The 14614-nt window shown below is 48.3% G+C and overlaps 1 protein-coding gene across 45 annotated transcripts in view; it reads right to left on the bottom strand.

Moving 5' to 3' along the window:
* Positions 1-14614, bottom strand: part of LOC127580681 (ras-related protein Rab-44-like) — a 107503-nt gene that overhangs the window by 30652 nt on the left and 62237 nt on the right. For 27 of the 45 annotated variants that reach the window (XM_052034382.1, XM_052034381.1, XM_052034394.1 and 24 more), the window contains 6 exons: positions 13958-14015; positions 12977-13161; positions 11013-11070; positions 7112-7296; positions 2349-2547; positions 607-791 (listed from right to left, as the gene is read on the bottom strand). The exons of 1 other annotated variant lie outside the window; for it this stretch is intronic. In XM_052034382.1, the coding sequence (XP_051890342.1) occupies positions 607-791; positions 2349-2547; positions 7112-7296; positions 11013-11070; positions 12977-13161; positions 13958-14015 (870 nt within the window). The remainder of the gene's footprint in view (positions 1-606; positions 792-2348; positions 2548-7111; positions 7297-11012; positions 11071-12976; positions 13162-13957; positions 14016-14614) is intronic. 17 more of the 45 variants (XM_052034386.1, XM_052034393.1, XM_052034403.1 and 14 more) reach the window with 8 other exon arrangements.

The following is a 14614-nucleotide window of genomic DNA, read 5'->3' as shown; positions in this document are numbered from 1 at the left end:
GTACAAGATTATAAGCGGCGTAGGTAGAATGGACAGCCGACACCTTTTCCCCAGGGCAGCAATGGCCAATACCAGAGGACATCAGTTTGACCTTAAAGTTTTGGGGAAATGTCAGAGGAAAATTTAGAGGAGATGTCAGAGGTAGGTTTTTCACACAGAGAGTGGTGGGCATCTGGAACGCACTGCCGGGAGTGGTGGTAGAGGCTGATACAATAGGGACATTTAGAAGACTCTTGGATAGGCACATGGATGTAAGAAAAATGAAGGGTTATGGGCTGTGTAGGAGGGAAGGGTTAGATCGGTCATGGAGTAGGTTTATATGGGTCGGCACAATATCATGGGCTGAAAGGCCTGTACTGTGCTATGCTGTTCTATGCTGCCCCATGCGAGACTGAAGGGAGAAGATTAAGGACGTTAAACTTCATTTCAGAACTTGATGGAACATCTGCTGTACATGGGGGAGACAGAAGAACCAAGCAGTGAACAATCTGTCCAAGGACCATTGAGTGAGGAGCTGGTAATATCTGGACTGGAGGAACTGAGAACTGCAAGGAAAGGGATGGTCAGATGTTCCATGCTGTACAATATGTCCTGGGCATCATTTACCCTTCTGTCTCCTCCCGGTGAGCTGCTTCCTCCTGGAGGATCACCAGCCGATCCCGGGCCTCCCGCAGCTCCTCTTGGATCCCCTCCAGCCGCGTCTCCAGCTCCTGATTGGTCACTTTGAGCTCCTGGTTCTCAGTGCTGGTCTCGTCCTGTTTACTGCGCAGGGACGCGAGCTCCGCCTGTAACTGGAGGGGGAGGAACACACAGAGGGACCCCGTCGGATCATCAGTCAAAAGGTGTAAAATAGGATTCAAATCCATCATTCTGTACCTCTTGCCCCACTTAATCCTTATCTCTATTCAACTTTTCCAGTCTCTGCCTCACTCTGTCCACCTCTCTCTCTCTCTCCCCATTTCTCTCACCACGTCACACTCATGAGACTCCAACCAGCGATGTAAAGCTCCAGAATGCAGTTGGTGAGTTCCCCACAGCCTGTCATATCCCCCAGTAAATCCCCAACCATCACTCTGGGAATCTCCTGAGATATTTAGAACCATCGGGTCATACAACACAGAAACAGGCCCTTCGGCCCACCACGTCCCTGCTGACCTTTGTACATACTTGTCTTAATACCATTTGCGCACATTGGATGCTTCGCCCTCTATTCCTTGGCTAGTCAAATACCAAGCACCTTAAATGTCATGGTTGTATCTGCCTCCGTCACCTCGTCTGGCTGCACATTCCAGATATCAACCACACTCTGTGCAAAAAACTTTCCCTTCTGATCACCACTAAACCTCCCTCTCACCTTAAACCTATGTCCTCTTGTTTTAGAGATCCCAACCATGGGAAGAAGATTCTTACCATCTGCCCTATCGATGTCCTCAATAATTTTATATACCTCTAAGGGAAAACTAATCCATCCTCTCCAATCTCTCCCCATAACTAAAGCCCTCCAATCCAGGCAACACCTTGGTGAATCTACTCTGCACTCCCTCCCGCACAATCACATCCTTCCTGCAGTGTGGTGACCAGAACTGCGCACAGTACTCCAGCTGTGGCCTCACTAATGTTCCATAAGGTTGTGACGTGATGTCCCAACCCTTATATTCTTTACCCCATAGGAAGGCAAACACGTCGTACACCTTCTTCACTCATGTGGGTTGCCACTTTCAGCAAACTATGAACTTGTAGCCCAAGGGGTCTCTGTTCACCATCACTCTACCATTTACTGTGAACGTTCAACCCCTATTCGACTTTCCAAAATGCATCACCTTGCACTTGTCGGGATTAAATTCCATCTGCCAATGTTCTGCCCAACTCTCCAGCTGTAACAGACCTTCTTTGCGATCCACGACACCACAAATTTTTGTGTCATCCACAAACATGGATGACTTCCTCCATTCAGGCCCAGTTATTGAATATATATCACAAGCAAAAAGGTGCCAGCACTGATCCCTGTGGTATACCACTGGTCACAGGCCTCTAAGCAGAAAAGAATCCCTTCTCCACCGCCGTCTGCCTCCTATTTTTGCCCCGTTTTTGTCCTCTTATTCCACCAACTTTTGGCTGTTCTTTCAGTTGTTCCTCCCATGTTATTCTGTGACTTGTAAAGCCAAAACCAACCAGGTGACAGCCTGACTCTATTTCCAAGTGGCTCCGAATATGAGTGGGATCCCGGTCTTTCTGTGAGCCAACCCGAATCCCTCTGTGGGGATAACACTGTGGGACCCGGTTCCTGCAGGATTTGACCTTCCTGCTGCTCTAACCGTGGAGGGGGTCTGGTTCCCGGGAGCTCCTACCTCCTCGATTCTCTCTGCTGCTCCGTCTCTTGCCGAGGCCGCTGCTGTTTCCTCGTGAGCTCCGTCTCCGCCTTCTCCCAGGGTCTCGGCTTGACCTTCGACCCTCAGGTGGGGGAGCCCAGGGTCCTCCCCCAGGGCGTCCGGTTTGCTCGAAGAGTCGGGAGCGGCACGGCGTCGGATGGAGCGAGTTCTCTGGAGTCTGTGGAGCAGAGGTTACAGAGGGAGGATAGCATTACCCTGTGTTGGAAACTTGCAGCCGAACGGCATGAACATTGAAGTCTCCCACATTAAGTAACCCCCACCCCCCTTCAACACACCCCCCCCCACCACGCTTCTTCTCTTCTTCCCTTTCCTAGCCTGTCTCTTTTTTCTACCTTTTTTTTCATTTCTCTCCTTACCTTTACCCCATCCCCCCATGGATCCGTCCTCCCCTCCTCCCCCACACCTGCCCATCACTGTCTCTTACCTGCATCTACCTATCACCACCCTGTGCCCACCCTGCCTCCCCTCTGTTGTCCACCTATCACTGCTCTGCTTTTCCCTCCTATATATTGGGCTTCCCCTTTTCCTATCATCAGTCCGGAAGAAGGGTCCTGACCCGAAACATTGACCGCCTGCTTTTCTCCACGGGTGCTGCCTGACCTGCTGAGTTCCTCCAGCACCATCGTGTTTTTTATCGAGATCCCAGCATCTGCAGTCCTTTGTTTCTCCAGCATTGCTCTGCGTTCACCACAGTGGGAAAGCTATTGGCTGGAAGGGCGATCGCATGGATCTCGGGAGCTCCACTGTACAGATGGGAAATGGAGGCAATAGAGAGGGTAGGGAGCAGGTCACTTTGAACAGAAAACGCTGGAAACACTCAGCAGGTCAGGCAGCATCCAGAGAGAGAGAAACAGAGTTAATGTTTCAGGTTTAACACCCTTCACCAGGTCGTTAATTCTGTTTTTATTTCAGACTTCCAGACTGCAGTTTTTTTGATCTTCATTCACCAGGCTGCAGACTCCTGTGGGGAGTGTTTGCTTTCTCTGTTCCTTCTACAGCCACCCCTCTCTGAACACCAGCATTCACACCGATTAAACAATTCTATTCGCCCTACCTCACCTTTCCCCACATCATCCTCCATCAGGTATTGTGTTGGCCGCTTCACCTCTGCCTTTTGGCTGTAGAGACAGTGTCGTGGAGACGTACAGCACACAAACAGGCCCTTCGGCCCATTGAGTCCGTGCCGACCATCAACCACCCAGTTACAGGAATCCTACACTAATCCAATTTTTTATTCCTCTGCACAACTTTATTTCCTGTCCTTCTTTGTATCATCAGCAAACTTGGATGCAATATACTCTACCCTTTCATCTTGTATAAATAAGAGAACATGAGAAATAAAGGCAGGAATAGGCCATTCACACCCTCAGATCTGCTCTGCCATTCAGTATAATTATGGCAGAACTTTAATCTCAGTGTCTCGGTGCCATTGTATTTCATTAACTTCCTATCCCTTGATTCCCTGAATATCAAACATACGTCCAGTTATAAACAGACTGAAGTCCCACAGGTTGCAGCCTGCCAACCTGAAAGTTACCCATTTATCTCTCTGCACCTCCTCCAACCTCACCTACTCCATTCAGAGCTCTCGATGTGGCCTCCTCTGCATCGGCGAGACCAAGCACAGACTGGGCGACAGGGCACCTGCACTCTGTCTGCAATGAACATCTCAGGCACCCAGTGGCATGTCATTTCACCGCATGACATTGGCCTTCTTCACTTCCATGGTGAGGCCAAATGCAAACTTAAGGAACAACAGCTCATATTGCACTTGGGTATCCTACAGCCCAGTGGCAGGAACGCTGAGTTTTCCGATTTCAGGAAACCCGCACTCTCTGTGTTCCGTTCCCACTCCCACTGGTCCGCCCAGGCTCTCTCTCACTCTGTTCACCCTCCTCCCAATTACCTCAAGCCGTTACCCTCCCCCACTGGCTCTATCTGCCCATCACCCACACACCCAGCCACCTGGGTTTCTTCTCCCTTGCCCTACCCTTCCTACCACCTCCTCCCCCCCTCCATCTGCCCAGCATCCCTCCCTTATCTGGTTCCACATCACCTTCCAGCCTCTGTCTCTACTTTCTCCCTCTCATCCCCCACCTGCCTCCCCCTGCCCATCACCCCCCAGCTCACCTGCTTCCACCTATCACCTACCAGCCCCTGTCTCACCCCTCCCTCTCACCTCTTTATACTGGCTACCTCCTAGTCCTGACACAGGGCCTCGACCTGAAACGTCAACCATCCCTTTGCCTCCACAGATGCTCTTTGACCTGCTGAATTCCTCCTCCAGTTTGTTTTTTGCTCTCATTTATTCCCGTTTGCCTCTTTATGTTAGTGTTGGGTCATGAGATCTGTCCACAGAAGGTCACACAGGTCCATGACAAATAATTTTGCAGACCTTACCCTCGTATAACATTGCTCTTCAGAGAGATCGAGGTAGGAGTCTGGGTCCCTTAGACTCCTCAGTGACAGGGTCTGTGAATATGAGCACTTCTCCACTGTCTCCCCCGGGGTCCTCAGCCACCGCTGCACCACTATAGCGCTCATCTCTCAACTGCAAGTGTCCCAGTAGAACTAACAGGAGCACTACACAAGCGCCAACACTAAAGAGGTTTCAGGTGTTCACATGGCCAGTGGATCTCATTGGAGGTCTCCGTGGGCAGTAGGAACATGGCTTCGGATTGAGTATCCACCTTCTGTGGTGGAGCAGACCGCAGAAGGTAGAATTGAAGGTGGCAGTGGCCCTTTAAACAGTGCAATCACGGAGCAGGCAGCTCTGTGAACACACAGCTGTGTTGAGAGTGGCCAGTGACTGGAAATGTTTGGAAGAAGTTGGACACATTTCAACCAGGCAATGCTTAAAAACTGCGCTGCACTAGGAAAGAAATCGTTAGTTAGGCATGTGACGTGAAAACACATCACCTGCACATACCATTCCCTACGGGAATCAGCTGGTTGGGCTTCCAGAGCTGCATGAAGCAGGCTGGAAACTTATTGCAGTTTAATCTGGAAATAATTGAATTTCACACATGTAGTTCTGAAGTAAACAACACCATGAGATCAAATTTCCGGGCTGATGTATTTCAAAACCAACACAGGAACTGGTCAAACCAGATTCAGTGTAGAGCACCAAATCAAAAGTAGAACCCCAAGGGTAAAGCAAAGTCTTGCAAGCAGAAACTATTCAGTTCTTGAATTTAATATTAGATTGAAAAAAAAGTTGCAAAGCAAGTTTTAATATGTAAGCATTGCAAACTTTAAATGAAGATGCAATTAACTGACCACTGTATACTGTAGTAGGTTGTTACTGATAAACTGGATGTGGGAAGTATTGAGAGAGAAAAAATTTTTTTTAATCCCACAGAGGCTGGAAATCTGAAATAAAAACAGAAAATGTTGGGAACACTCAGTAGGTCAGGCAGTATCTGTGGAAGGAGAAAGAGAGCTGGTATTTCAGGCAGAGACCTTTCATCAGAATGGGGAGGGTGATAAAAAAAAGATGGTTTTAAGTTGGAGAGAAGATGGGGAGAGATAGCTAGGACAAAGGGAATGTATGTGACAGGGTGAGACACGGTCAAATGCAGTGAGGGCAGTTAGAGGTGATTATGTGCCTTTGTTTGCATTATGTGAAGCTAGTAGCAGGACATGCCCAACAGGTCAGGCTGTACCAACGGAGAGAAAAAAATTGAGCCAATATCGCAGATGGATGAGTTACTGCAGAAATGGCCAGGTCTGATACAGAGAAAGAGAGTTACCTAATGTTGGAGAACATTATTCAGTGCTCCGACCTCCACTCTCTCTGACGTTCAACAGCACGGGGCAGAGGTTCTACCTGAGGTGGAGTTTGTGGTCCTGAATGTTCTCCCAACAGCCTCATGTAGGAACAGAGGTTGGTGATCCAGCACTTCTAAATATTTTATACTATCTAAATCTCGAGTCCAAAAGGCTGCAACGGAAGATGAGGTGCTGTTCCTCAATACTGCATCGGACCTCTTTGTAACAGTACAGGAGGCCATCGATCAATAGGTCATGGTGGAAGCAGGGCAGAGAACTGAAGTGATAGGCAGTAGGGAGCTCAAGGTCACTCCTGCGGACAGAACACAGGAGGAATCAGTGTGCTACAAATTCAGTAAACAACCCAAAGAGGCAAGAGCTCCACTGGTCAATAAACCAAAGGAAATATTCAGTTAGTATAAAGGGCAAAGCCAGCAGACTGGAAGAGCTGGCGTGGGAAGGATTAGCAATAAAAAAAACTAGAAGGAATATCAAATCAGTAGAATTAAAAGAAAGTGCAGTCATGGGGCCCATTTGAGACAAATGCAGTTGTAATGATAGTTACAGGAAGGAGACAGGCAATTAGATAAATGTGGACTTGGCTTTCACTGCAGGGAAGTGGGATACCAGTTAAATAAGGGAACCTAAGAAAAATTCAGGGCTCAGAACTTCTTGGATCAAGCCATGAATCCAATGAATGGATGAACAGGCTCCAAGTGCTGGATCACCAATCTCTGTTCCTACATGAGGCTGTTGGGAGAACATTCAGGACTACAAATTCCAGCTCAGGTAGAACCTCTGCTCCGTGCTGTTGAGCGCCAGACAGAGTGGAGGGCGGGACAGTGAATAATGTTCCGGTAATCCCTGAGGGAGGAGCTGAGAACATGGGGATTGGGAAATCTGGCAGGAAAATGCACCACGTGACGCTACTCTTCTGAGGAAATGCTTACCCTTCTTTCTCCTCCCAGTGAGCCGCTTCCTCCTGGAGGATCACCAGCCGATCCCGGGCCTCCTGCAGCTCCTGCTGAATCCCCTCCAGCCGCGTCTCCAGCTCCTGATTGGTCACTTTGAGCTCCTGGTTCTCAGCGCTGGTCTCGTCCTGTTTACTGCGCAGGGACGCGAGCTCCGCCTGTAACTGGAGGGGAGGGAATACACAGAGGGACTCTGTCCTATCAGCAGTCTAAAGTAAATCCTCTCACAATGTATTCAAATCCAGTTCCCTTTCTCTCTGTATAACTCTTTATCTCTCTATCTCTCTCTCTCACTTTTACTCTCCCTCTATCTCACACTTTCACCCCTAGTGTCTCACTTTCCCCTCCAAACTGATTTTTCCTTTATTCATACAAGAGATATGGATGTCACTGGCATTTAATGACCTTCTTGATTTGGTATTGGTATTGGTTTATTGGTATTGGTTTATTATTGTCACTTGTACCGAGGTACAGTGAAAAACTTGTCTTACCAACCGATCGTACAGGTCAATTCATTACACAGTGCAGTTACATTGAGTTAGTACAGAGTGCATTGAGGTAGTATAGGTAAAAACAATAACAGTACAGAGTAAAGTATGACAGCTACAGAGGAAGTGCAGTGCAATAAGGTGCAAGGTCACAACAAGGTAGATTGTGAGGTCAGAGTCCATCTCATCGTATAAGGGAACTGTTCAGTAGTCATATCACAGTGGGGTAGAAGCTGTCCTTAAGTCTGGTGGTACGTGCCCTCAGGCTCCTGTATCTTCTACCCGATGGAAGAGGAGAGAAGAGAGAATGTCCCGGGTGGGTGGGGTCTTTGATTATGCTGGCTGCTTCACCAAGACAACGACAGGTGAAGACAGAGCCCAAGGAGGGGAGACTGGTGTCCATGATGCACTGGGCTGTGTCCACAACTCTCTGCAGTTTCTTGTGGTCCTGGGCAGAGCAGTTGCTGTACCAAGCCGTGATACATCCAAATAGGATGCTTTCTATGGTGCATCAGTAAAAGCTGGTGAGAGTCAAAGGGGACTCACCAAATTTCTTTAGCCTCCCGAGAAAGTAGAGGCGCTGGTGAGCTTTCTTGGCCGTGGCATCTACGTGATTTGACCACGACAGGCTGTTGGTGATGTTCATACCCAGGAACTTGAAGCTCTCAACCCTCTCGACCACAGCACCATTGATGTAGGCAGGTGCATGTACACCGCCCCCTTTCCTGAAGTCAATGACCAGCTCTTTTGTTTTGTTGACATTGAGGGAAAGGTTGTTGTCATGACACCATTCCACTAAGCTCTCTATCTCCTTCCTGTACTCTGCCTCATCGCTGTTTGAGATACAGCCTACAACGGTGGTACCATCTGCAAACTTGTGGATGGAGTTAGAGCAGAATTTGGCCACACAGTCATGAGTGTATAGGGAGTAGAGTAGAGGGCTGAGGACGCAGCCTTGTGGGTCACCAATGTTGAGAATAATCGTGCTGGATGTATTGCTGCCTATCCTCACTGATTGCGGTCTGTTTGTTGAAAGTCAAGGATCCAGTTACAGAGGGAGGTGTTGAGTCCTAGGTCTCGGAGTTTGGTGACGAGCTTGCTTGGGATTATTGTATTGAAGGCAGAGCTGTAGTCAATAAACAAAAGTCTAACATAGGTGTCTTTACTGTCTAGATGCTCCAGAGCTGAGTGTAGGGCCAGGGAGAATACCGATACCAATACCAATACCAATACCAATACCAATACCAATACCAATACCAATGGACAAGGAGATGAGGTGAGGCCACACTTGGGCAATTTTACAGAAGCCAGAAAACAACAAGATGCTGGAGGAACTCAGCAGGCCCGGCAGCATCCATGGAGAAAAACAGTCGACGTTTCAGATCAGGACCCTTCTTCAGGACCTGACCTGAAACGTTGACCGTCTGTTTTTCTCCGCGGACGCTGCCTGACCTGCCGAGTTCTTCCAGCATCTTGTTGTTTTTTTCATCTAGGTTCCAGCATCTCTGGTCCTTTGTTTCTTTAACAGAAGCCAAAATGGGCAGTTTTGGTAATGACACCAATTCAAGTTCAGACCCTCAACATTCCCCGAGTGTGAGCAAAGTTGTGAACAGTTTCAGAGGGTTGCCATGGGGAAATCGACGCAGTGGCTAGAATGGAGCCTGAACCAGGGCCACAAAGTCAATGGCTTCACTATTTTTTCAATAGGCAGGGGAAACTTTGGCTTAAATAGCTTTGGATGTCACCTCAGCCATTGGGCAACCTAGAGATATTTGATGGGTCAAGAAAGTTGGTGGTGAGGCAAAGTTGAGGAACACCAACATACTTTGGAGACCAACGCCATGTTTTCTGATGATGTCATTGACAGCCAACTTGTAGATGAGAAATGGGGGGTTGGGGAGGTAGGGGAACAAAGGATCAGTTTTCACGTAACGCTGATGGGAGGGGATAATGAGGCAGTGGAAACAGAAACCATTGTCGGTGCTTCCCCTGCCATGACAGGAGAGATACGAATGGAACCGGTGAGTGGCTTGCCATCTGGTTGGGCAAGGGATGCAAAGCCCTGGAGGAGGACAGTGGGAAAATGTCAATGAGATCGACGACCTCTGCTGCAGTCACATCCAAAGCTGATTTGATACTGTGGTGGAACAGAAACCTTGAGGTGAATTGGTATCTTGGTCTGATGTAGGTCTGGCGGTGAAGGCTCTCCCACAGTGCAGTTGAAAGAGCTGGGATTCAGGATTTTGACCCAGTGGTAATGAAGCCACAGTGGGTACATTTACAAGTGCGTGACTTGGAAGGTACCCTATCAGTGGTGGTGCTCTCATGAACTTATTGCCACTGTAGAGTTTGTGGACTTAGGAGGTGGTGCTGAAGGAGACTTCATGTAATGTGGGTGGTGAACGCCGGGTGATCTGTAGTGTGAGTGGATGGAGTAAGCATTAGGATGGCCAGTCAAACTTATTGCTTTGTCCTGGATGCATGAAGCACCATTTATCCATCATGTTTAGGCAATGCAGATGGTGGAAAGACTTTGGGAAGTAAGAAGATGCATCACCAGCTGCCAGACAGACAACACCTGACAAGGACTTGAATCTTGGCCAACTGCTCCAGTCAGCAGTAACCACCAATCCCTCCCCAACGCCACTGCGCAGGAGATTGATGACAGGAGTGTTGCTGGTGGTATTCCAAATGAACAATCAGGAGGGAGGGTGGGGGGGCTACACTCTCTTTTGTTAGAGGAGATCATTACCTGGAACTGTGTGGCACAAATGATTTGTGCTTGTCCTGGATGGTTGAAGCTTACTAGATATCAGCCCGTACTTCAATATTGTTCAGGTCTTACCTGCAACCAACTGAGCATGAGAATCTACTGCAGATGTTATCACAGGCTGCCAGATCTGTTATTGAAACTCCTTGTCCAATATCCACCCCCTACCTCCAACAAAAAACATGCTGGGAATATTGTGAGGCACCAGAGGGGTGTTGGTACTACCGGCATCGAAGGTCTGCATCCTGATGACATTGTCCCCTTATTCATCAATAATAAATATAAAGCAAGTTCCTGCACAGAAGCAGCTCATTGGATTTGGACGATCTACCAAAAGTCAACGGCACACAGTACAGTTTCCACCCCATCACCCATTCCGTGATGTGTTAGAAATCAGCTTGCTGTGCACTTTCTTTCAGACAATGTGTGCTGCCTGCAGCTGGAACCCCAGACTAACTGTCCATTCTTCTTTTATCAAGTTGACTCTCCCCATTCTCATCCCGTCCATGTGACTGAGCCCACTGTCTGAACCCAGTAGTGATTCCTGGGTCCCCTTTGTTGACCATCACCCAGAGGTGGGGCTGAATTCCCGCTTTTCCCTGCAGAGTCCATCCCTCATTACCTGCTGAACAGCTTCATGGGAAAGCACTCCCTCACTGCCTGGAGACTGATCCAACACTCTGGAACAAAATTAAAGAATCAGGTAGACGGGAAAGAGCTTCAGGGAAAGTTACAAAGAAGTGTTATTGCTGGCATTATTTGCTGCATTCATCTTGTGCCTTTCAGAGTGTGCGTGCAGTGTGAAGAGAGATGGCAGGGTGTGTACGTGTGCACTGTATAGAGAGAAGGAAAAAAGTAGAGAGTGCGTACAATATGTGCAAAGAGAGTGGAGAGAGTGCAAGGTGTGTCTGTGCATGCATGGATAGAGGGAGTGGAGAGAGTGCAAGGTGTGTCTGTGCATGCATGGATAGAGGGAGTGGAGAGAGTATGGAGTGTGTACACGTGTGTGTGTGAATTGTATAATAGAGGGAAGAAAGTTGGGGGGGGTGCAGAGAGAGGGAAGAGAATACATGCACATTTGTAGACGACATAAAAAGTGGTGGAGTTGTGGACAATGAAGAATTTTGTCAAAGGATACAGCAGGACATAGATCAGTTACAGATATGGGCGGAGACATGGCAGATGGAGTTTAATCTGGACAAGTGTGAGGTGTTGCACTTTGGGAGGTCAAATGCACGAGGAAAGTATACAGTAAATGGCAGGACACTTAAGAACATTGATGTACGGAGGGATTGAGGGCTGCAAATCCACAACTCCCTGAAAGTGGCAACACAAGTGGATAGAGTGGTAGAGAAGGCATATGGCATGCTTGCCTTCATCGGTCGAAGCATTGAGTATAAATGTTGGCAAGTTATGTTGCAGCTGTATGAAACTCCAATTAGGCCACAGTTGGAGGATTGCAGCAGTTCTGGTTGCCACACTGTAGGAAGGATGTGGAGGCTTTGGAGAGGGTGCAGAAGAGGTTCACCAGGATGTTGCCTGGATGAGAGAGTTTTAGCTAGGAGAGGTTGGACAAACTTGGACTGTTTTCTCTGGAATGTCAGAGGCTGAAGGGAGACCTGATAGAAGTTTATAAGATTATGAGCAGCATAGATAGGGTAGACTGTCAGAATCTTTGTCCCAGAGTAGAAATGTCAAATACAAGAGGGGATAGCTTTCAGGTGAGAGGGGGATGTGCAGGACAAGTTTTTTTATATATACAGAGTGCCTTGAACATGCTATCAGTGGTGGTGGTGGAAGCAGATATGATAGTGGTGTTTAAGAGGCTCTTAGGCACAAGAATATTCAGAGAATGGAGCGATATGGATCATGTGCAGGCAGGAGAGATTAGTTTAATTTGGAATCATGCTCGGCACAGGCATGGTGGGCTGAAGGTCCTGTTCCTGTGCTGTACTGTCCTATGTGCACAGTGTGCCAAAAGAGTGGAGATAATGCAGGGTGCATGCAGAGCACGCAGAGAGTGTGTGTGTGCATCCAAGGTATGTGGGCTGTGTGCAGAGAGAGTTGACAAAGTTCAAGAGGTAATATATACAATGTGCAAAGAATGTGCTTAACATGTGGAGAGTGAGCACGGCGTGCAGAGACTGAACACAATATGCATGGAGCATACACTGTAGAAAACCTGCAGTGTGCAGTAAAAGCAGTGCAGATTGATGTACCAGCATTGGGCTCAGACACTGGGCAGGAGCTGAGTTTCTGGGACCGAGCCATGCTGATTGGCTGACAGTATGTGTAGAACATGTACAAAGCGTGTATACATATGAATACAGTGCATGGAAATTGTGGACAGTGTCCAGAGAGAGTCTACAGTAGATGGAGGGAGTATCCCATGCAGGGTGTGTGCATAGTATACACAGTGTTCATAAGTTCCAGAGACTATGCACAGTGTCTGGAGATTGTGCATCATGTGCGGAGTGTTGGCAGGGAGAGTGTGGAGGGTATGCACAATATTTGTCCTGTGTGTGCACACATGTTTGGTGTGTGCACAATGTGCAGGGTTAGCACGATGTGTGCAATCTTTCATACCCTTCTTTCTCCTCCCGGTGAGCTGCTTCCTCCTGGAGGATCACCAGCCGATCCCGGGCCTCCCGCAGCTCCTCTTGGATCCCCTTCAGCCGCGTCTCCAGCTCCTGATTGGTCACTTTGAGCTCCTGGTTCTCAGTGTTGGTCTCGTCCTGTTTACTGCGCAGGGACGCGAGCTCCGCCTGTAACTGGAGGGGAGGGAACACGTCCAATCACCAATTTAAAGTAAATCATCTCATAAGACGTATCCTAAGCCGACCGGGTTCCTCTCAAACTCTTGCTCTCTGACTTGCGATTGCATCTTGGCGTTCCCTCTCATCCCTGTCCCACAGAAGCTAATCACAGGCATGATCCCTGTTGGCTCAATCCAGTTTTTCAGCTCCTGACCAGTTTCCCAAATCCACCAACAGTGATCGGGTTGAGACCCATAGCGAGACTCCACAGGCAATTCAGTGTGTTTGGTTTCCCCTCTGCAAACCCTTCAGAGAGCACTTGACCACCTGTGGCAGCTTGCTCCTGTGTACAGGTAACAATTACAGAGGAAGCCCAGTTCTCACAGATTGCCCACACTTATGTCATATTTCACCAATTTTCTACGTGACAATAACAAAGGAGATCTCTGGCACAGAGCCAGCTCAATTGAAGACGATTAATTCACCTTAACCTTATACAAAGACGATAGAAAATTGCGGCCGCCCCACCCCACTTTACAACATATCAGAGTGCTGAGATGTGCACATTTTCCCTCAGCCAAACTGCCCGCTTAGTGACGACAGTTCTGACCCAGTTCCTGCTTGTTTTCACCCAGACAGTTCCCTGAATCCTTATCCACAGTCAGACAGTGGGCAGTGCGTTCCCATCCACTGTATAAACTTGCTAACAGTACGTGTAACCTCAGTGTGTACTGTCCCTGAGCCAGAGCTCATCAGGTGCCGAGTTAGTGACTGACTTCCCTCTTCCCTTCTCACCCCCAGCCCTGATTACCTGCTGAGCAGCTTCCTCAGAAAGCAATCTCCTGCTGCTGGCAGCTTGATCCAATGCTCTGAAATAAAATCAAAGACTTGAGTGCAAAGGTTCTTCAAAGTGGTAGATAACGTGGTTAAGAAGGCATATGGGACACTGGCTTTCAATAGTAAAGGTACCGAATACAAGAGCAGGGAGGAATGCTCCAACTTTATAAAACGTTGGCCAGACTTCAGCTGGAGAACTGCGTGCAGTCTGGTCACCACACTGTAGAAGAGATGTCATAGCGGTGGAGAGGGTGCAGGGGAGATTCACCAGGGTGTTGCCTGGGATGGAGCGTTTCAGTTATGAGGAGAGACTGGAGAGGTGAGGTCTGTTTTCCCTGGAGCGGAGGAGGTTAAGAGGGTAAATGACTGAGATATATAAAATTATGAGGGGTATAGATAGGGTCGACTGAAGGAAACTTTTCCCCAGATCAGAGGTAGATAAAACTAGAGGACATTGATTTAGGGTAAGGGGTAAGAGACTTAGAGGGGATCTGAGGGAGACCTTCACCCAGAGAGTGGTGAGTACCTGGAACGCACTGCCGGATAGAGTGATGCAAGCAGAGTTGCTGACAGCATTTAAGTGTCTAGAGGAGCATTTGAATCACCTAGGTGGAGAAGGTTACAGGCCAAG

The sequence above is a fragment of the Pristis pectinata genome, chromosome 20, assembly GCF_009764475.1.
Source record: "Pristis pectinata isolate sPriPec2 chromosome 20, sPriPec2.1.pri, whole genome shotgun sequence".
NCBI classification, from domain to species: Eukaryota; Metazoa; Chordata; class Chondrichthyes; order Rhinopristiformes; family Pristidae; genus Pristis; species Pristis pectinata.
This window is presented reverse-complemented; position numbering and strand designations above follow the sequence as displayed.